The 23,426-nt window shown below is 34.9% G+C and overlaps 1 protein-coding gene across 4 annotated transcripts in view; it reads right to left on the reverse strand.

Annotated features, from left to right (window-relative positions):
* Positions 1 to 23,426, reverse strand: part of TBCK (TBC1 domain containing kinase) — a 227,915-nt gene that overhangs the window by 85,601 nt on the left and 118,888 nt on the right. For all 4 annotated transcript variants that reach the window (XM_064584933.1, XM_064584936.1, XM_064584934.1 and 1 more), the window contains 2 exons: positions 20,942 to 20,978; positions 19,699 to 19,860 (listed from right to left, as the gene is read on the reverse strand). In XM_064584933.1, the coding sequence (XP_064441003.1) occupies positions 19,699 to 19,860; positions 20,942 to 20,978 (199 nt within the window). The remainder of the gene's footprint in view (positions 1 to 19,698; positions 19,861 to 20,941; positions 20,979 to 23,426) is intronic.

Below are 23,426 nucleotides of genomic sequence, written 5' to 3' on the forward strand. Positions count from 1 at the left end.
AGGCTGGTGCATAGATCAGTGGCACACACTAGATTTTGGGTGTATTTTGGTCTGTTAGAAGAAAGTGCCTCCTAAAATTTTAAAGAAAGAAAAACTTATATATGTATAAAAATAAGGGTTGATATGATGAAGGGATGGAATATGACTGTAAAGATGAAAATATAAAAAATTTTATAAAAGGAATTGATAAGAAGTTGTTTGAAAAAAGAAAGAAGAAGATTTAAAAAAAAAAAGAAAAAAAAAGGGAGAAAATGTGATCAGGCAGGAGAGTAGAACAAAGCCATACACTAGAGATTTAGGATATATTTTGATCTGTTAGGAGAAACTGTATCTCAAAATTTTAAAGAGAGAACAACTTATATATATATGCCAAAAATAAGGGAAACTACTATGAAGGGATAGAATATGAGTCTAAAAATGAAAAATAAAAATGCTTTTTAATAAAGGGATTGATAAGATGTTGGTTGAAAAAGGGAAAAAGAAAAATTCAAAAAAAAAAAAAGTTAAAAAAAATTAACTTTGAAAGACTAAAGAATCATGGTAAAAAAGCTATGGATTCTATGTGTATTATTCCCCTAGCGCTGGAGTTCTGCCGTTCTCATTGATCGGTAAACTTGGTCTTGGCTGGCTGTTCTCGCTGATCTTCTGGGGGAGGGGCCTGTTGCCGAGGTTCCCAAATGTCTTTGCCGGAGGCGGAATTGCCCCGTCTTTGCCGGTCCAGGCTAAGTAATCTGTTTGGGTTTGCTCTCAGGAGCTTTTGTTCCCTGAAAGCTTTCGGTACAGCTTTGGAGGAGGAGAGTGAAAATGGCAGCCTCCCAATCTCTGCCCTGGAGGAGCCGAGAACTTGGGGCCCCACTGCTCTGTGCGCCCCCAGAGAAAAGCAGTCAATCGCTCCCGTCTCCCTGGTCTCTGGCCGCACTCCGTGCTCACCCGGCCTGTGACCGAGCATTTTTATCTCTGGCACATGAGCCCGTGTGGAGTCTCCAAACCCAGCAGATCCCTGCAGTGCACTCCCGCGCCTCTCCTCCCGGGAGAGGAAGGGGAGTCTCCCCAGATCTGCTGCTTGTTGGGTCCCTGCTGGAGGAGCAGTGGCCCGACTGTGCCGTGGATCACATTTTATGGCACCCCAAGCTGAGAGCCCGTGCCTCGGCTCCGTCTCTGCAGCCGGCTTCCCCACTCCGATACCTGGGAGCTCTGGCGCATTCAGGCACCCCCGGTCTTTCTGTGACCCTGAGGGTCCTGAGACCACACTGTCCCATGAGGGTTCCACCCCCCGCTTAGCCACTGGAGCGATGTCCCTCAGCAGAGCTGACTTCTAAAAGTTCCGATTTTGTGCTCCGCGGCTCTATCACTTGCCAGAAGTGGCTGACGGAGGCCCCCTCCCCTGCTGTCTATCCTCCCGAATATCGCCTCGGATTCACTTCTCCGTACATCCTACCTTCCAGAAAGTGGTCGCTTTTCTGTTCAGAGTTGTTGCTATTCTTTTCTTCGATCTCCTATTGCGTTTGTAGGTGTTCAGAATGGTTTGACCCCTATCCAGATGAATTCCTGAGACCAGACGAAATCCAGGTCTCCTACTCCTCTGCCATCTTGCTCCGCCCCTCTGCCTCATTTTCATTCACTTTCAATTCCTGAGACTTTCTGGTGCTCTGCATTAAGAATTGGCTTGCTTCTTGCTAGTATTCTCCTTTATAGAAAGGTTTCAATTGTCTTTATTTTTTACAAAGTGAGTTACTATTGATGTAATTGTGTTCTATCTTCTCAATTTTTGTTGTTTTCTTGTCTACTCACGTTCTTCTTACATTCTTTGTTCTTAGAATTACACTTTTTTTATTCCCTTACCGTTTCCCTTTAATGATGTTTCAGAAGGGAGTAGGAATAGACATATGTGTACAACCTACCATTCTTAATTGGAAAGGTTTCAAACTTTAAAGGCTCTGGTTTAAAAGGGGTGGGAGTGAATTTAGGAGATTAGCGTGGTGGGCTTGAAGCCTTGCTCTTTTGATCTAGCTCTTGGTCTAGTGACATTTAAGGTATTTACTTAGAAAGTGGTATAATAATGGCACACTGGAAAGAGCATTAACCTGGGAGGCAGCATGATCTGGGTTTAAATTTCACCTCAATTACTAACAAGTCATATAGCTCTGGCGAAACTCATTTTTCTGCCTCTTTTTTCTCAATCATAAAATATGGATATTACTTAATTCCTGGGAGCATTATGAGGTATAAATAATATTATTTCAGCACACGGAAGGAACTCAGAGATATTATAAGCTTCCAGATCTATAAAATGCATGAAAAATCCTGGCACTTCACCTGGGGTGAAGTGAATTTTAAAAAGCGTTAGTCTTAGATCTCAGTCTGCTTTCTTGTTTTAAACCCAGTTGAAATATAGGTTACATTTCTATTTTGCACTTGGTAGATTTCCATTTAGAAAGAGATTGCCTTTAAAAAAAATAGTCTTTACTACCTTTCAAATTCCCAAAACTTGGAATGTTTTTTAGTGATGAAAAGTAATGGGCTATCAAGCCATAGCAGACATAGAGGAAAAAGTCTGAAAAGCCTACATACTCTATGATTCCAACTATATGACATTCTAGAAAAGGCAAGGCTATCAAGACAGTAAAAAAAAAAAAAAAATCACTGATTGCCAGGGGATAGTGGGGTGGGGAGATTGGGGTGAAGGACTGTATAGTTGCAGCAGAGCAGATTTTTTTTCGGTGGTGAAATTGCTCTGTATAATACTACGGTGGTAAATACATGACATTACTCACTTGTCAAAACCCACAGAATTGCTCAAAACAAAGAGTGAATCTTAATGTAAACTTAGTTAATGGACCTTAGTTAATAATAATGTACAATACTGATTCAACAATTTTATCATATATGACACATTAAGGCAAGATGTCAAAAACAGGGTAAATTATGAGCAGAGTAGTAGAGAAATATGGGAATGCTATACTATCTGTTCAATTTTTTCTGTAATCTAAAGTTGTCCCCTCAAATAAAGTCTGTTAATTAAACAAACCAAAGAGCAGTGACAGAAGTGACATTAATAAAAACAACAGAGTAGATAACTCCAAGGGCACTTCTCAATGGAGTTTTTTTCATTTTTTTGTTTTTGTTTTGTTTTTTGTTTTTTTAAAGAACTAATAGGGCTCCTGGTGGCTTAGTCACTTAGGCCTCTGACTCAGGTCATGATCTCATGGGTCTCCGTGCTCTGTGGGGATTCTGCTTGAAGATTCTCTCCCTCTGCCCTTCTATCCCCCAACCCCCACATGCCCTCTCTCAAATAAATAAATAAATCTTTAAAAATTTAAAAAAAAAATAAAGAACTAATGAAAGAAGTTAAAAATGTATAATCATGTCATCTCTGTATTATATTTATTTCTTGACTAGGATAACAAATCATAACTTTTCATTCACATGCAAAACAAATTCCATTGCCAGAAAACATTAAGAAAAATCCCCTTGCATATTATTGGACATTAAACAGAAACTGGATTTGCAAATAATTTTTTTCCTAATCCTGCAATCATATGACAAGAGGGGCCATTGAAGCTATTTTGGAATATCTTGATTTACATAGGACATTTAACATATTGGATAATTTGAACCATTTCCTTCCCAACTCTGAAATTCTCATCTGTAGTTAACAACAGTATGGTTATTTCAACCCAACTTGTGTTTGAGATAATATGCTCACAATTGTCCCTGTGAGGCAGCTAGAAAATTAAGTAGCCAGGAAAACTGCTAAGAATAGGAAGTAAATAATTTTGTATATCCAAACTACTGTAAAACATGGCTTGCTTAAATAAGAACAGATAAATTGTAGAGATAATGTTTCATATTTAAAATGAGTTAAAAATTTTATGAAGTTGAGTTTTTATTTGCTGTTCACTGAGAAAGGACTAACATGTAGAAAAAAAAGGAATGGCCAGTAGTTTACCTAACATCAGGTTTTTATCTAACACCAGGTATTGTCATCACTGTAGTTAAAAATGAGCTTCCTAGAAAGTCAGAACTAAACTTCTGAAGATACTAGATTGGACTATTTGAAACTGCTGATATGGAAACCTACTTTGTAAACAAATAACATATTCCCCTGTAATAGTAAAAAGTACTAGATTTGGACTCCAAATTCTAGTTACTAACTTATATAACAATGAGCATTCCATAACATAACCGTGCATCAGTTATTTCAAGAGCAAAATGGAGATAATAATAAAATCTACTTAACATAGCTGTGATATTTATACAAGATAGAAAATTTTAAAAGCTTTATAAACCCTAAGTGATTCATGGCTATTATAGAGATTATTTACATTGCCCAAATTTTCTATTCATAATTTTGCTTTAGAAATGAAGCTTACTGTAGGAGAATTAAAAATGTACAAACTTAGGTTTTGGTTTAAATAATGTTCCTCTGTGCCACTGTTGGTCCATAAAGGCCACCCTGTTTGTTTAATTGAATTGAACTAAAAGTGAGTTCTTACTATGTTCGAAGTTTGGTATTAAGTGCTGAGGCATCATAAAGATGAGTAATTGCTGAGAGTGTTGGAGAGGTGGCCCAGTCAGGGTGTGGTTCCCACTGAACACCTTGGGTATTCATTCAGCTAAGGACCTTGACATGCCACATTCTTGGACTAAGTAAAATATTAAGAGACCCACCTTAATAAATAAAAAAATTAATATGAACAAAAGGACCCACCAGTTATTTAACTGTCTAGCAAAACAAAACTCAGCACTATTTAAAGGAAGATGATTTTTCCAGCTACCTTTCAATGTATCTTTATCAATATCCACTGTATAATAAACAATAACTACACATGCAAAGCAGAAAAATGTGATCTATAATCAAGAAAAAGAAGTTCATACAAATAGACCTATAAGATGATTCAGAATTGGAATTATTAGATAAGACTTCAAAGTAATTGCTATAAATATGTTCAATGACTTAAAGGAAAATACTATAAAGTGAATGGACAGAGAATTGCAAACAATAAAAAAATTGAAATACTAGAACAGTAAAATACATTATTTGAAGTGGAAATTTACTGAAAGGTCTTAAAAGCAAGATAAAAAAAAAAGAACTATAATGAGGACAACACAGTCAATCTGCTAAAAACCAAAAATAAAGAGGAAACACAAATCTACAAGAAGGAATGAAGAGCACTGATAATGGAAAAATATGGTGGTAAAATACAAAAAAATGATCTTTTAACTTCTTTTAATATGGTTAAAAAGTAACTAGCTATTTTAAATCAGAATAACAACAGTTTATCATGAAGTTTATTACAAATGTAGATGTAAAATATATTAAAACAACACCAGAAAATATGGAAAGTAAATGGAATTACACTATTGCAAAGTTTTTACATTTTCTATAAAACTGTACAATGTTAACTCTGTGTAAACTATGGTAGGTCAAGGACACAGATCATAGGCCCTAGAGCAATAACCAAAAGCAATTTAAAATGCAAAATAAAAAGTCAACAAAGGTATTAAAATGAAATGTCAAAATTATTTAGTTAACATAAGTCAGAAAAGGAAGAAGAGAAACACAAGCAAATGGGACAATTAGAAATATGCCCAACCATATTAAAGACATGCGGACTAAACACTCTATTTAAAAGGAGTAAAATTTAAGACTGGATAAACAGCAAATAATTATATGCCTCAATTATATGTCTAACTATATGTCTAGACAACTATATGTCTGAAAGTAATACATTTAAAATATTTTAAATATAAAATAGTTAAATTTAAAGTAACAGAATATAAGTATATATTTTAAATATTTCTAAATTTAAATACTTAAAGTCACAGATGGGTTGAAAATAAAATACAGAAAAAATACTATGTAAGAACCAAGCACGAGAAAGTTCATGTGATTATATTAATATCACACTAAACAGACTCTAAGACAGGAAGTATTACTGAGATAAAGAGGCACATTTCATAATGATAAAAAGTTCATCCGTCAAGATGACATAACAATCCTAAGTGTATTATGCATTTCATAAGAGAGCTTCAAAATATAAAAGCAAAAACTGATAGAATTAAGGTTGAAATAGATAAATCTGTAATAATAGCTAGAGAGTTTAATACTTCCCTCCAGTAATTTATAGAACAAAGAGAGGAAAAGCCTAGTTAGGGTAAAGAAGACCCAAACATTATTGTTGACTTATTTGACATTTAAAAAGCACTACACTCAAAAAATTTAAATAAACATGATTTTAATATGCACATTAAAGTTTAACAAGATAGGTAACAGGGGTCACATAAAGTTTCAACAACTTTTTAAAATTGAAATTTCGACCAAAAAGTATTTTTTGACTAAAAAAAATTACAAGGGAAATCAGTAATTATTCTTAAAGCAATAATAATGAAAAGACAGTATAACAAAATTTGTTGTATGCCTCAAAAGAAGTACTTAGGGGCAGTTACATTAGAAAAGATGAAAGTTATAAAATCAGTACTCTAAGTTTGGTCTTTAAGTAGCAAGAAAGAGAGGGCACATTAAACCCAAAGAAGACAGATGACAGAAGAGTTAAGACAAAAAAAAAAAAAAAAAAAAAAGAAAGAAAGAAAAAAACCCAGAAAAACAATAATAAAAGTTAAGTTAAATTAACAAGGAAATATTAGTGCCATTGATAAACCCCAGCAGAATGATCAAGATAAAGATGAGCAAATTATAAGTATATGGAATGAAAGGAGATATTACTACAGATATATCAGACAGTAAAACCATAACAATATAATATTATGAACAATTAAATACCAGCAAATTTGAAAGCAAATAAAATAGATAAATTCCTTAGAAAGCACAGTTTACCACAAACATAACTTGACACAAGAAGAAACAGGACAACCGTGCAGTCACATATCTTTAAAGAAGTTAATTCTTTTTTTTTTTCCTAAAGATTTTATTTATTTATTTGACAGAGAGAGACACAGTGAGAGAGGGAACACAAGCAGGGGGAGTGGGAGAGGGAGAAGCAGGCTCCCTGCAGAGCAGGAGCTGGACGCAGGGCTCGATCCCAGGACGCTGGGATCATGACCTGAGATGAAGGAAGACATGGAATGAATGAGCCACCTAGGTGCCCCTAAAGAAGTTAATTTTCCCACAAAGAAAACTACAGATAGAGATGGTTTCATTGGTGAAACTTATAAAATATTTAAAGAATTTCTAACAATCTTGCACAAATTCATTCTGAAGACAGAAAAAGAGAGAATACTCCCACTTGTTTTAAGACTATAACCTTAAGTAAACCTGATATAACCCAGTATAACTCTGATACAAAAATCTGAGAAAAATATATGAAAATTAAAACCCAGTATTTCTCATGAACATAGACATAAGATCCTTAACAAAATACTACTTAAGTGTGGTAGGTTAAATAAGGAGCCCCAAGGATATATACATCCTAAGCCTCAGAACCTATGAATATGTTCCACTATAGACAAAAGAACCTTGAAATGTGATTAAGTTGAGGATCTTGAGATGGACAGATCATCATGAATTATCCAGGAGGACCCAATATAATCACAAGTAACCTTATCAGAAGGAGCATGAGTTTAGAGGAAGGAAGTAGAAAGAGATGTGACAACATTATGCAGTGGGTGTTAAAGATGAAGGGGCCACAGACAAAAGAATACATATGGCCTCAAGAAGTTGGCAAAGAGGAAATGGATTTTTCCCTTCAGAGCCTCCATAAGGAATAAGCCCTCACAACACCTTTACTTTTGTCCAGTCAGACTGATTTTTAACTTCTGATCTCCAGTGTATAAATCATAAATCTGTGTTGTTTGTGGTAGTCTTTTACAGGAGCAATATAGGAAACTAATACACAAGGGTATACTCTAAGTGTAAACTGTCTATTCACAATATTTCTTTTTTATTTTCTTTTTCTTTCTTTCTTTCCCTCCCTCCCCCCTTCATTCCCTCCCCATATCTTTTCAAATTAATGTTTTCAATTTTTTTGGGTAACACTCTGTAGTGGAATTACTGATCATATGGTATTTCTATTTTTAATTTTTTGAGGAACTTCCATCCTGTTTTCCACATTGGCGGTACCAATTTACATTCCTACCAGCAGTACACTAGGGATCCTTTTTCTCTATATCCTTGCCAACACTTGTTATTAGGAAATAACAAGTCTTTTTGATTGCAGCCATTCTGACAGTGCAAGGTGATAATCTCATTGTGGTTTTGATTTGCATTTCCCTGATGATTAATGATGTTGAGCATCTTTTCATTCATTTGTTTGCCATCTGTATGTCTTCTTTGGAGAAAATGTCAATTCAGGTCCTTGGCCCATTTGTTAATCAGATTGTTTTTTATTTCAGTGTTGTTTTGCATAAACATTCTTTATATACTTTGGATATCAAGCCCTTATTGGATATTTCATTTGTAAATACCTTCTCCCATTTAGTAGGTTGCCTTTCAGTTTTGTTGATGGTTCCCTTTGCTGTGCAAAAGCTTTTTATTTTGGTGTAGTCCCAATAGTTTATTTTTTGCTTTTGTTCCCCTTGCTTGAGGAGACATAATCTAAAAAAAATGTTCCTATGGCTTATGTCAAAGAAATTATTGCCTATGTTTTCTTCTAGGCATTTTATGGTTTCAGGTCTTACATTTAGGTCTTTTTTTTTTAATTATGTTATGTTAATCACCATATATTACATCATTAGTTTTTGATGTAGTGTTCCATGATTCATTGTTTGCATATAACACCCAGTGCATTTAGGTCTTTAATCCATTTTGAGTTTGTTTTTGTGTATGGTGTAACAAAGTGGCCCAGTTTTATTCTTTTGCATGTAGCAGTTCAGTTTTCCCAGCACCATTTATTGAAAAGACTTTTTTTCCATTGTATACTCTAGCCTCCTTTGTTGTAGATTAATTGACCATATAAGCATGGGTTTATTTCTGGGCTCTCTATTCTGTTAAATTGATCTGTATGTCTATTTCTGTGCCAGTACCATGCTGTTTTGATTACTACAGCTTTGTAGCATATCTTGAAATCTGGGATTGTGATACCTCTGGCTTTCTTCTCTCTCAAGATTGCTTTGGCTATTTGAAGTCTTTTGTGGTTGCATACAAATTTTAGGATTATTTGTCCTAGCTCTGTGAAAAATGCTGTTGGTATTTTGATAGGGATTGCATTAAATCTGTAGATTGCTTTGGGTAGTATGGACATTTTAACAATATTAATCCTTCCAAACCATGAGCAGAGACTATCTTTCCATTTGTTTGTGTCATCTTCAATTTCTTCAATCAGTATTTATCATTTTCAGAGTACAGGTCTTTCACCTCCTTGGTTAAGTTTATTCCTAGGTATTTTATTCTTTTTGGTGCAATTGTAAATGGGATTGTTTTCTTAATTTATCTTTCTGCTACTTCCTTATTAGTGTAGAGAAATGCAATGGATTTCTGTGTATTAATTTTGTGTCCTGCAACTTTACTGAATTTGTTTATTACTTCTAATAGTTTTTCAGTGGAGTCTTTAGGGTTTTCTGAGTATAATATCATGTCTGCAAATAGTGACTGTTTAACTTCTTCCTTACCAATATAGATGTCTCTTATATTTGTTTCTCTTGTCTGATTACTGTTTCTAGGACTTCTAGTACTATGCTGAATAAACGTGGTGAGAGTGGACATCCTTGTTTTGTTCCTGACATCAAAGGAAAAGTTGTTTTTCATCATTGAGTCTGATGTTAGCTGTAGGCTTTTCGTAAATGGCCTTTATGATGTTGAGGTATGTTCCCTCTAAACGTACTTTGTTGAACGTTTTTATCATGAGTGGATGTTGAATTTTGTCAAATACTTTTTCTGCATGTGTTGAGATGATCAGATGATTTTTATCCTTCATTTTGCTAATGTATCATGTTGACTGATTTGTGAATACTAAACTATCTCTGCATCCCTGAAATAAATCCTACTTGATTGTGGTGAATGATCCTTTTAGTATATTGTTGAATGTGGTTTATTAATATTTTGTTGAGCATTTTTGCATCTATGTTCATCAGGGCTATTAGTCTGCAGTTTTCTTTTTCTCTTTTTTTTTTTTTTTAAAGATTTTATTTATTTATTTGACAGAGAGAGACACAGCGAGAGAGGGAACACAAGCAGGGGGAGTGGGAGAGGGAGAAGCAGGCTCTCCGCTGAGCAGGGAGCCCGATGCGGGGCTCGATCCCAGGACCCTGGGAACATGACCTGAGCCGAAGGCAGACACTTAACGACTGAGCCACCCAGGCGCCCCATTTCTTTTTTTTTGTGTGTGTGATGTCTTTGTCTACTTTTAGTATCAAGGTAATGCTGGTCTCGTGGAATGTATTTGGAGGCTTTCCTTCCTCTTCTAATTTTTGGGGATAGTTTGAGGAGAATAGGTATTAATTCTTAAAATGTTTGGTAGAATTCACCTGTGAATCCACCTTGTCCTGGACTTTTTTCTTGGTAGTTGTTTTTTGTTTTGAGAGAGAGAGAGAGTGAGAATCTTAAGCAGGCTCTACACTTAGTGCAGAGCCTGACATGGGGCTCAATCTCATGACCCCAAGATCATGACCTGAGCCAAAATCAAGAGTCGGACACTTAACCGACTGAGCCACCCACGTGCCTCTGTTGGTAGTTTTTTGACTAATAATTCAATTTTGTTACTAGTAACTGGTCTGTTCAGATTTTCTATTCCTCCCTGATTCAGTTTTGGAAGATTCAGTTTTTAGAAGTTTATCTCTATTCACAATATTTCTGATATATCAAATGTGAGGGATTTTCTCTTATACCAACAACCAATTCTCCAACTCTCTGGATACCAGCTGGATGTCCTACAATTTAATTAAATTCTGAACAGTAACTACCCAGAATTTGCACAGACCCCACAAGTTAAGGGCTCAGTCCCACAAGACTGCCTCCATTTCAGATGCCAGTCACAAGTCCCAGGTTGTCACCTATACTTCTGACCAACTGACTATAAATTGTGGGTCTCACAATCCATTTCTCAGGTTAATTTGCTATAACAGCTCACAGAACTCAGGGAAACACTTAAGTTTACCAGTTTATTATAAAGGATACAAATGAATAGCCAGATGAAGAGGCATATAGGGCAATGTCCAGAAGGACCCTGAGTGTGGGAGCTTCTGTCCCTGTGAAGATGAGGTGAACCTCCCAGCAAGTGGGTATGTTCACCAACCAAGAATCTCTCTGAACTCTTTAGGTATTTTTATAAAGGCTTCATCACATAGGCACGAGTAATTACTAACTCAATTTCCAGCTCCTCTCCTGTCCTAGGAGGATAGGGGATCATGGCTTGGTCTTTCTGATTACCAGCTCTTATCCTGAAGTTCTCTAGGAGCCCACAAAGATTTATCTCATTAAAATAAACTGCTGCCCTATCACCTAGGAAATTCCAAGGGATTTAGGACCTTTGAGTCAGGAACCAAAGTCAAGGACCAAATATTAGAATAAAAGATGCTCCTAGCATCTCTGTCATTCAGGTAATTACAAGTGTTTTAGGAACTATTGTCAGGAAGTGGGGGAAGAAACCAAATATATAGTTCTTATTCTGTCACACCTGGAAATTTGAGGTTGGTTTAACAAAATGGACTATTAATTATGCAATTCTTCAGATTAAGAGACTAAGGGAGGAACACTATATGATTAACATGATAAATGCTGAAAAAAACATGTGACAAAAATTCAATACCCATTAATCATAAAAACTCTCAACAAACTAGGAAAAGAAGGGAAGTTCCTCAATTTGATAAAGGGCATTTATAAAAAATCTACAGCTAACATAAAGCTTAATGGTGAAACATCAAATGCTTTTTTTTTTTTCCCTCTTAAGAGTGAACCAAGACAAAGATGTATTTTCATCAATTCTATTCAATGTGGACTGAAGGTCCTAGTCAGTGCAATGAAGCAAGAAAAATAAAAGGAGGGCATAAAAATGGGAAAGGAAGAAATACAACTGTCTTTCTTCTCAGACAATATGGTTTTTTACATTTAGAAAAAAACCCTAAGGAATCTACAAAACTATTAGAACTAGTAAACGAATTTAGCAAGTTTGAAGGCTATCATGGTTCAAAACTCAATTGAATTTCCATATATTATTGACATAATTGGATAATAAATTTAAAAATTTGATGTACAATAGAATGAAAAGCATAAAATACCTAGGAATATATTTAATAAAAAATAAGCAGGGTGCCTGGGTGGCTCAGTTGGTTAAGCGACTGCCTTCGGCTCAGGTCATGATCCTGGAGTCCCAGGATCGAGTCCCGCATCGGGCTCCCTGCTCAGCAGGGAGTCTGCTTCTCCCTCTGACCCTCCCCCCTCTCATGCTCTCTCTCTATCTCATTCTCTCTCTCAAATAAATAAATAAAATCTTTAAAAATAAAATAAAATAAAATAAAAAATAAGCAAAATATCACACTTAAAACTACAAGCATTGTTGAGAGAAATTAAAGAAGACCTAAATAAATGGAGATATACCATGTTCATGGATTGGAAGATTCAATATTGATAAAACTGCAATTGCACCTAAATCTGATCTATAGATTCAAAGCAACCCTAATCAAACTACCACCAGCTTTGTTGTAGATTTTTTTGACAAAAACTCAGGCAATTTAATGGGGAAAGGAAAGCCTTTTCAACAAAAGGAACTGAAAAAACTGAATAAATATATGGGACAATAAATGAACCTCCATATCAAAATCATACCAATGAATTCAACTGGATCATAGACCAAGACATGAAAATTAAAATAAGCTTCTGGAAGAAAACTGAGGAGAATATCTTAATGATTTTGGAGTAGGTAAACTAGGTAAACATTTCTTAGGGAGGGTACACTATTTGAGGATTCTGGCTTCTGGATAAAAATCCATAAATGATTTTTCAGGCTCAACCATAGGCAATTACAAATGCTTTAACTGGAGGCCTCATGAGAGAAGGCTGCCCTCCTCACACCAGACTTAGTACAGCACACTGTACCAATGCACTGTAGTCTCTGAAGGCAGTTCCTGTCAAGGACTCAGATCTCCCTGGCTGACCATGCTGCTACACATATCTACATTCCTAGTCCAAGCCTCACACAGATGTCTTTTATCAGTTGCCTTTGGCAGAGGTCTTCTTCAGATACCTTTCAAAGACTTCTTTATCAGAGAAAGATGAACTTGAAGATATTTCCTCCACTCTAATTGAGTACTAAGTACTACTCTTCTACTCCAATCTGTTTCCACTCCACCCTTCCTGGGCCTCCAGGTCCATTAGATTGCAGGAACATTTTGCTCCAGGCTCCCTTGGTAGTTAGACCTCCAGGTCTGTGCTGATCCACTTGACCCTCCACTATTCCATGTGGAAAAATAAAACATGGAGGAGTTGGTGCTTTCTTCTGTTTAGCCTCTTGCATATAGACTTGACTGTGTAATTTTGGTTTGTTTTCTTAATTGGCTACTACAACAGCTGAGCTCAGTCCATCCCCTGACAATATAACCATAAAAGAAAAAACTGATAAACTTTATTAAAATCAAAAGTATCAATTTATCAAAAGACACAGTTGAGAAAACAGAAAGTCCAAGAACAGATAAAACCCATACACATTAATAGAACAGTGGTTGCTAACAGGGGAGTAGAGACTGACAGGGGAGTGACATGAAGGAATTTTCTAGGGTAATTCAAATATTCTATATCTTGAATAGGGTGTTGTTTACATAGATATTTATTACTGTCAAGATGTAATGAATTGTACAATTGACACCTATACATTTCACTGTCTATAAATCTTATATCAATTAAAAATATGTTTAAATATTGAGAGAAACAAACAAAAAGAGGAAGCACAAGGTCTTTGTATCTTCTTTTCCTATAAAGTTTTTTTGTGTAAAATTTTCAGTTGGACTAGAATGGAGAGGCTAGGTATGGAGTTATATTCCATTTGTTCAATTACATTGCATCATTTATTATCTATTAAAAATTTTAAAACATTTGAATAATTTTATTAACATCCAAAACCATAAGGGTGATCTGCAACCTATTAATCTACCTATCTCAACCATAGATATTTTTTTTTTTTAAGATTTTATTTATTTATTTGACAGAGAGAGACATAGTGAGAGCAGGAACACAAGCAGGGGGAGTGGGAGAGGGAGAAGCAGGCCTCCCGCAGAGCGGGGAGCCTGATGTGGGACTTGATCCCAGGACCCTGGGATCATGACCTGAGCCGAAGGCAGACGCTTAACGACTGAGCCCCAGGCGCCCTCAACCATAGATATTTTTGACACAAATTGTTTATAAGAAGAAAGTGAGAAGTATTCTAAGTATTGATGTTCTAAGACATGAAAACATCTCAACAATAATATAGTAGAACTTTCACTGCTGAACAAACAACTATAAAGTTGCTTATCTTACTAACAGAAAACAAGATGAATGGAATTGAATATGCTTATTATGAAGCATTCTTTACAAGGTAAATCATAAGGACAGTACTCCCTGACATCCTCAGGCTGATAGAACTGCTGCTACTAACATTTAATATACTGAGATGAAGTATACTATAGTCGGTAGAGAAGCACAGATTCAAAACCCAATAATCTTGAGTAACTCACGGATTCACATTTTAACATTGTTTGTAATGAGTATCATCTGTAGTCCAAGGAACACACAGATAGAATGTTATTACTAGAAAAGAGGATTTTTTTTTTTTTTTTTGCATTCCCACCAGCAGTGTAGGAAGGAGAAAAGAGGATTCTAAAACATAAGAAATGTGCAGTGAGAGACCAATTTACTAAGATTCTGTAGGTGCTAAAGAGAGATAGCATCCGAAAATTCTCTCAGGACTTTGCCATGTAAATTATTGTGGTAAAGATCAATAGGTACTCTTTTACCATATTCTTGAACTTATCTCAGGCCACTTGCTCTCTTTTCATTCTTTGGAAACATAGCATTTTAGAAGTGTCCAATCAATTTTGCACGCTACACCAAGAATCATTTTTCTAAAATATAAATCTAATCATGTCACTTTTCTGTTTAACACTTTCCAACTGCATATGGAATAAATCCAAAATTCCTCAGCATATCATATAGGGTCCCCATAATCAGGACTCTATTTCATCAATTTTTATTACCATCATCAGTGCTATTATCCCAGTCCATTCACTCCAGTATCTTTATCTGTCATCCTACCCTCTATTAGTATCCTACTTAAAGTTAGAGGGTCATACAGTTGCACACTTCTGTGTCATCCTTATGCTACGTTCTAAACCTCCAGTGCTTTTTCCTCATCCCATGGGGCTGGTACTGTCTTATCCTTATGTTTATGACCTCAGTGCATAAAACTGTGTCTGTCATATAATTGTTTTTATTAGACATGTGTGGAATGAATGACTTATCTTAAGGTCTCACAGAAAGTGGTCAAAATTTCCTGACAACCAATTCATCCACTTTACATGCTTCACAACTCAAAAACATTAAAGCAAAGTTGCTAAGTCTCATAGATCAATATTATTGAATGTTTCCCAAAAGTAAGTCTACTCTTGCCTTCCCTTTTTGTTCTAAACATGGTATTTTTCACAAGCCCACATTTACTGGGGTTTAACTTTACTGACACCATTATTTATCTATATAATATTTCTGGATGATTTGTCCTTGTTTTGTGCTCCTTTCACATTTCTTAGTTCAATTCAGATGGACACTATAGCAGAACAATACCAGACAGGATAGAATGAAGTCTGACAGACATCATCCTGTAATTGAGCTTAAAAGGTAGTAACCTTGGAAACTGTCTTCATAACACCAGTGGCCAATATCCAGTATTGGATGGCACTATGAAAATCTCAGTATTTCTTCTAAAAATACCTTGCCGCTATTTTTAGACTGTATAAGAAATGGCAAATGTACTGCTTTCATATTTATCTCCCCTAGTACTACCATGACACACACAGCAATACATGTCAAGAACTTTTAGCAACATTTTCTAGCATCACTCGTACTTCCTCAGAAGGTAACATCCCACTATATAATCTATTACAAGGGAATAGAATTTGGGAATAATTTTTGGCAAAAATAGTATCTTTTTGCAATGTTCTCTCTTCAAGAATTAAAGAGTTAGGGCGCCTGGGTGGCTCAGTTGGTTAAGCGACTGCTTTCGGCTCAGGTCATGATCCTGGAGTCCCGGGATCGAGTCCCGCATCGGGCTCCCTGCTCAGCAGGGGGTCTGCTTCTCCCTCTGCCCTCTTCCCTCTCGTGCTCTCTGTCTCTCATTCTCTCTCTCTCAAATAAATAAATAAAATCTTTAAAAAAAAAAAAAAAGAAAACCACTGGAAAAAAAAAAGAATTAAAGAGTTAGTATAAAGTGATGCAAAGGAGGGAGAAAGGAGAGGGGACTTACAGAGATTGAATGTTACATGTTCTTTATGTATTTTTAAAATATTAAATGCTACATATACTTTAAAAGAATAGTTACACATACTGTGTACTCAGTACTGGATTTTGTGTCAGGTATGTTATGTATATTATCTTTAGTGCTCGTTGTAACACTAAAACAGAAATTAATGTGCCAGAACTGGGATGTGAACCTACATCTATGTTACCTACAGACAGCTCTTTCAGCAGGAGCACTGCACTGAAAGTTTCCCAGTTCACACAGGCAGTGTGTGGCGGAGCTAGTACTTAAACCCTTATCTGTCTTGACTGCAAAGCCTGTGCTGTCTATATACTATACTACACTGTCTCTGAGCAATGAAAGGAAATATTCTTCTTAGTCATAATATACGCTCAACATAGAAGGCTTACTTGACTTCTTACGTAATTCCTCAATTGCTTTTGCTAACAAGGAGATCTATATGATTGATATCTACTTTAATAATTTATAGAAAGAGCCAAATGGGGTGATTGCTGCATTTATACCACCAATAGGAAAGCCTGTCATGATAGAATGGAAAAGTGAAAAAAAGCATAATAATGATGATGACAACATTAATAAAAATAATCACTTACATCGTGTTTGCTTTGTGCCAGTACTGCTCTAGGTTGTTTAGATATATTTATTTAACACAACAACCTATGAGGTAGGTACTATTATCATTCTCATGTAATTAGAGTTAAGGAAACAAGGAGGTTAGGTCATGACTCTAAGGTCACACAGCTATAACTGACAGCCAGGATGTGAAACCCAGGTGATCTGGTTCCACAGTCCATGCTCTTAACAACTAGAGCTACTGAGTGTCTCTTTGTAGAAAGAAACAACTAGAAAGGACAACTAAAAAAAAAAAATGCAACCCTATTTGTTCACAATGTTACCAACTGGGTAGTGTTTCCATCCTGTTACTGTCAATAGATGTTCTGAAGCAATCTGCTTCAGCAAAGAATTTAGTTAAATTTGCTGTTTGCTTATGCTTTTAAACTCAGTTGAATGGGGATTTCAGTAAAGTACAACGTATTTAGTGAGTTCAAATCCATGTTTGATCCTATCCTGTCTTTATCTACAAAGTTTGTCTCAAGAATTAAGGTGAAATATAGAGTTAGCCTATCCTTTTTCTGTAGACTTAAAAAGATTGTTTCTTTTAAATATGTTCCAAGCTTATGTCACATAATTTTTGCTTAGAAAAGGCACGTTCAGTGTGTTTGTGTGTATTAATCTGGATTCACTTCTTAGGACTTCCCATGATCGCTTCCAGTTCCTTCAAGCATCAAGTACAGTTAGGAAGCTCAACATCTTTTTAGATCTACTTAGGAAATACATCCCAAATAAGTGTCCTTTGATTAAAAATAAAACACGGGTATACTTTAGGGCAAGGTCTACGTTTAGACCCCTTCTGTTTTTTTTAAGTCATATTTTTATTATAATTTCTTTCTTCCCCAACAGGAATTATATACAGTAACCAAGCAAATGATGAGCCAGAATAATGGCTAAGGATCAAGGCAATTCACATCAACAGAAGGCATCCTATTTTCAAAGTAGGTAGAGTTTACCTTTTCAACGAGTCAGTCCTAACAAATGTGTTCTTACTTTCTGATTTGAGAAATAATAATTTTATTTTAATGGACAAGCAGAGTTACTGTTAATATGCCTATACAATCTGACAACAGATTCTTTCATCAGTATTTAACGGTGCATTTATGTATGAAATTGGAAAGGCATTAAATTTGCTTGATTTCAAAATGCACAATCAGCATTTCTGATTTTATTTTAGAACTGACCAGAAAAATTCTTTTAATTCTAATTAATCATCCTCTGTTTAAGTTGGGAATGAGAGCGAAACATCGCAGGGTACAAGAGAGTGTTCCTAGTTTGTGAAACCAGCTTCTTTATTACTATTCAATGCCAAAAGAAAAAAAAAATAGATAATTTGATTTTCAAAAGGAATCTCCCAGAAACAAATAATATAAGAACTGAACTATTATTTGTTCATATAAAAAAATAACTTAAGTTTGATAAGTTAGATGATGGCAATACTCTGAATTTGGGGGAAAGAAGGAAGGAGAAATTTTACATAAATCCAAGCATTTTTGTTATTATTCCAAGCATTTTTGTTAGTATTTTCCCAAAAGGATGAGGATTTCAACAACAGAGAGACAGTGAAGTACCAAATATAGATCATCCACTAAAGATAAAAATCAGGGTAGGTAGCAGTTTTCTTATTTCTCTTGAGAGTGCTTAATAGATATGTAATCTTAAGGTACCCTTTATTTTGAGGTTTTATTTATTTTTTAATCGTTTTTTAAAATTTAAATTCAATTAATTAACATATAATGTATTATTAGTTTCAAGAGAGAGGTCAATGATTCACCAGTCTTATATAATACCCAGTGCTTATTACATCACATGCCCCCCTTTCTTTTGTTCTTTGTTTTTTAGGCAAATTTATCTCTTGGATAACTTTAAGTGCATTTATTATCAGCAGTCACTTGTGCCTGCCTAAAACTATGAACAACAATAAACTCAGCAGAAGGGCTGGAACCAATGAAATGCTGTTTGAAGAAAGTAGAATTTTTCTACCTGAAAAACGTTTTGGTTTCTGCAAAAATATAGTTTTTTAGTTCCACAGATTGTTATATCTTAGGTAATCACATTACTTTCATCTTTGCAACCACAGCAGCAAAGCTTAGACCATAGTTGTGTTTCCTATTTCCACACTTAGCTTTTGACACCTAGATTTACAAACTCTTCACTTGTGAATATAATATATAGCTTAACTTACTATCCCGCACTGTATGACATGGAATTTCCTAGGAGTGTTATGTGCCCTCCCAAGGGCACAGCGTTTCCTTTCCTCAAACTGTCAAATGGTTAGTAAGCAGCTCTGGATAGGAGAGAGCAAAGTTCCATGTGGATTACATCTTTGTGAAAATATAGATTCTTAAACACCTAACCAAGTAGCCTATTGACTCTATCAGCTGAAGATAAACAGGCCCATCCTAAGATTGAAGGCAAATATGTTACTGCCCCCAGTTCTTTTACCCTTTTGGTGGCATCACTGACTTGAAAGTAAACCACAGCCATCTAGTATGACCCAGGTTTGTACCTACAATGCTGGAACAGCAGATGTGGCAGTATATGAGTGAGAGAGAATCCACAGAAGGAAGTCAAGGCTCAAGAAGAGATTTTGAAATCTTGGATGATTATTTTTGCAAATTGCTATAAGACTGCCTCTTTATCTTATAATTACATTTCATTTAGTGATTCTATTTATTTATATCTGTACCTGGTAAATCAGAGAAGAGAAGAATGCACTCATTAAAGCCATTAGCCAAAAGCCGGTCCCGTAGCTGCTGGAGAATTGCTACTCCAATACAGAATGGGAAAGAGGAATTCCCAAGGAGTAAGGTATCCCAGAGGTGGAAAATTTTGTGCAGTGGAAATACATCTGTAAAATAACAAAATATAAATATATTAATTAAAATAAAAAACAAAATAACAAATTAAAACAATAACAAGCTGTTTTACTAGACATATGACAAATGCCTTATGGTCAAAGCTGTTGAAGAACAAATACTACCAAACTGTTTTTATAAAATGTTTATTCGGTTTTATAAAATGTTCATAAACACTATTTTTGGTTTGGCTTCATTAAATGTTTATAGAACTGTTTTCATACAATATTTATTGCTTCCTAAGGTATCTTTAAAATTTGATAATCAGATTGGTCAAATAGATGACATTTTCTAACCTCCATCATTAATCCTGGTATAGTTGTTTCATTCATTATATTTCTTCCTAGAATTTTCTTGTTATACTGTTCTCATAAATTTATTTACCTAGATGAAATTTAGTCCTTTTTTAGATTGAGTATTGTAACATTTTTATTATGCATTCTAAATAATTGCTTTATTAAGTTCCCATAAAAATTTTATCCCATTTTTTGCAACTTTAGTTTTTACACTTAATGATACTGTGGATATCCTTCCAGGCCAATGCATACAGATCTACTCTAAATATAGTATTCCATTTGTCATTTGTACCCATTTAAGCAGAATGTTCACCATATTAATACCTGTCGTTGATTAAACTATTATATACCCACATAATCTATTTCTAGAGGAATTCCAGGTTTGGAAATAGCAAAAGTATTAGCTATTAGAGGATCTCTAAAAATTGAGTCTCATTTGGTTTGTAAAAGTTGTCTTCCAAAAAACTCTACGTAAGTACTATAGTTAATGTTAATTTCTTTTTCATTAGAGGGAAAAGATTGTATGAATGTCATGACATGTAAGATAGGCATCCTATACATCACCATGCAACACTCATCCTATGCAATACTCTTTTTGATATTCATCAGTCAAAACAATTCAAATTTCTCCCTACCCAACTCTATTACATTAGAATTACATAAGGATGTTTATGTAATTATATCTGTTTAATATCACTGTAACTATAATATACTGGGGAAGAATGGAGCTGTCCTTTTACTAATACGATACTGAAAGAAAAGGGAAAATGATACTTACGAGTAAACATTGTGAGAAACCAAGGGATGGCATAGAGCTATGGGTGGAAGAGGAAAGGGGTTCCAGGGATGGATAAAGAAGAAATAAAATATAATTACAATGATTACTAATAAACTGAATGTAAAAAATATTCGATGCTTTGGTCTACTCCACTGATTAAAATAAGAGTGAATGTCAATAATTATATTATTACCACAAATACTCTTTTAAATAATATTATCTCTTACAAATGCTGCAGATGACACTTTCACCAAGGATTATTCCACAGAATGTCTTCATTTCATCAAAGAAAATACTCAAGACAACGTTTAACCCAAACACAATATTAGCAAGCCAACTCCAAGGGTATACTTTCAGATTTTTACAAAAATATTTCTGGGATTTTAATGGTCCTTATCAGTATGGAGTTACCCTTAGTATTTTTTGAGAATTGTTACGATGGTATTTGAAAAATGTCCAAAATGTCTCATAAAAAGGTACTATGAAGCATAGGCTTTCTATTACCACTCTCTAAATTAATAGGAAACTTCGTAACAGAATAAAAGTAATGAGATCCTGAAATGAAATGGGTCTTCAGCTGAGTGACAAATTTATTTTCCTAAGTTCACTGTCTAGGAATGAAAATAAATACATACACACACACACAGACACACTTGTATACATACTTTCAATTAATTTTTTGACATTCTGAAAGTGAGAAATCATTCCTAATTTCTAAAAGTAGAGTAAAATCTCCTTTGTCAGTAGCAGGTATCAAAAATCAATAATTTATAGAAAAATCTGAAAAAGCTCTAATTTTATTGTACTTTGGGTATCAATGCAGTCTACCATTAGACAAAGATTTCTGTACTACCTTTAGGGTTTAAATATTCTTTCAGCACTTATCAATTATGAATTTATGAGTAGAGTTGTACATGTCTTTGCATAGCACACCACTGAGTATTTATGCCATCAAAATGCTAGTCAAGAACCCTAGGTATAATTATACAGTACCTTAAAATCTAAGTACTGGGCGCCTGGGTGGCTCAGTTGGTTAAGCGACTGCCTTCGGCTCAGGTCATGATCTTGGAGTCCCGGGATCAAGTCCCGCATCAGGCTCCCTGCTCAGCGGGGAGTCTGCTTCTCCCTCTGACCCTCCTCCCTCTCATGCTCTCTGTCTCTCATTCTCTCTCTCGCAAATAAATAAAATCTTAAAAAAAAAAATTAAAAAAAAAATCTAAGTACTGTATGTGAAATAAAGCTCATTGCTCTCCACAAGATCATTTATATACACATAAATAGTTCTTTCAAGTGACATTATAAAAGTGAAAACTGAAAAGTATAAAGGTATGTGATTTTACTGTAAAGAGTATGGATTGTAGAAAACAATAAAATATAACAAAATCCAAACTCTTCAGCTTAATTTAAGTTTAGAAATAGTAAATATATGTTTCATCACTATTTTTTAGTTTTCCTTTCTTTAAAGGACATGACATAAATTATATTACAATACCTCTACCGTCCTGATCAAAGCCAATTATTTGCCATTAGGAATCTTAACTGAATTACTTAAGCTTCAGTAACAAGCTAACATCTGTTTTCCCACAGAGTGAAGAGGGCATTGTATGAGGAAACTACACAAAGTAGGGAAGGAATCACTTCAAAAGATCAGAGGGAAAACTTGCCAGGCTCACACAAAGCCAGGAATAGTTCATCTTACCATCAGTCAGAATAAAAAAACAAACTAATAAATGAACAAAAAACCTATAATAAACAAGTAATTGGGTAGAGTACTCAAAAGAGTATTGCCTTAGTAATATTAGCAAAATTATGCTTCCAAATTATGCTGCTGCGGTCTTACTTAATAACCTTAGAAGCAGGCTTTGAAAGGATCAAATTGTTTCTTTTTTTTTCAAAGATTTTATTTATTTATTTGAGAGAGAGAATGAGAGAGAGAGATCATGAGAGGAAGTAGGGTCAGAGGGAGAGGCAGACTCCCTGCTGAGCAGGGAGCCTGATGGGGGACTCGATGACTACAGGATCATGACCTGAGCTGAAGGCAGTCACTTAACCAACTGAGCCACCCAGACGCCCCTGAAAGGATCAAATTGTTTCAATGTTAGTTAGTTACATCCCAAAATAAAGCTCAAGAATATTTATAAGAATATAAAAATATTCAATATTCAACAAGGTAAAATTCATAATGTCTGGAATCTAATAAAAAAAAATACCAGTAGTAAAAAGTAGCAGAAAAAAGTGATCCATAATGAGGAGAAAAATAATTCAATCAAAATGCACACAGAACTGACGTTTGTAATACCAGGCAATGATGTGAAGATACTTTTTATAACTATATTTCATATGTTCAAAAAGCTAAGGAGGTTTATGTTAAGTAGAGACATGGCAGATACAAAAAAAAAAAAACAACCAAAAATATCAAACTTTTAGAGATGAAAAGTAGGATGTCTGAGATAAAAAAATATACTGGATGGGATTTAAGAGCAGA

The sequence above is a fragment of the Mirounga angustirostris genome, unplaced genomic scaffold, assembly GCF_029215605.1.
Source record: "Mirounga angustirostris isolate CCGP_5_RB_7025 unplaced genomic scaffold, mMirAng1.0.hap1 SCAF_2, whole genome shotgun sequence".
Taxonomy (NCBI): Eukaryota; Metazoa; Chordata; class Mammalia; order Carnivora; family Phocidae; genus Mirounga; species Mirounga angustirostris.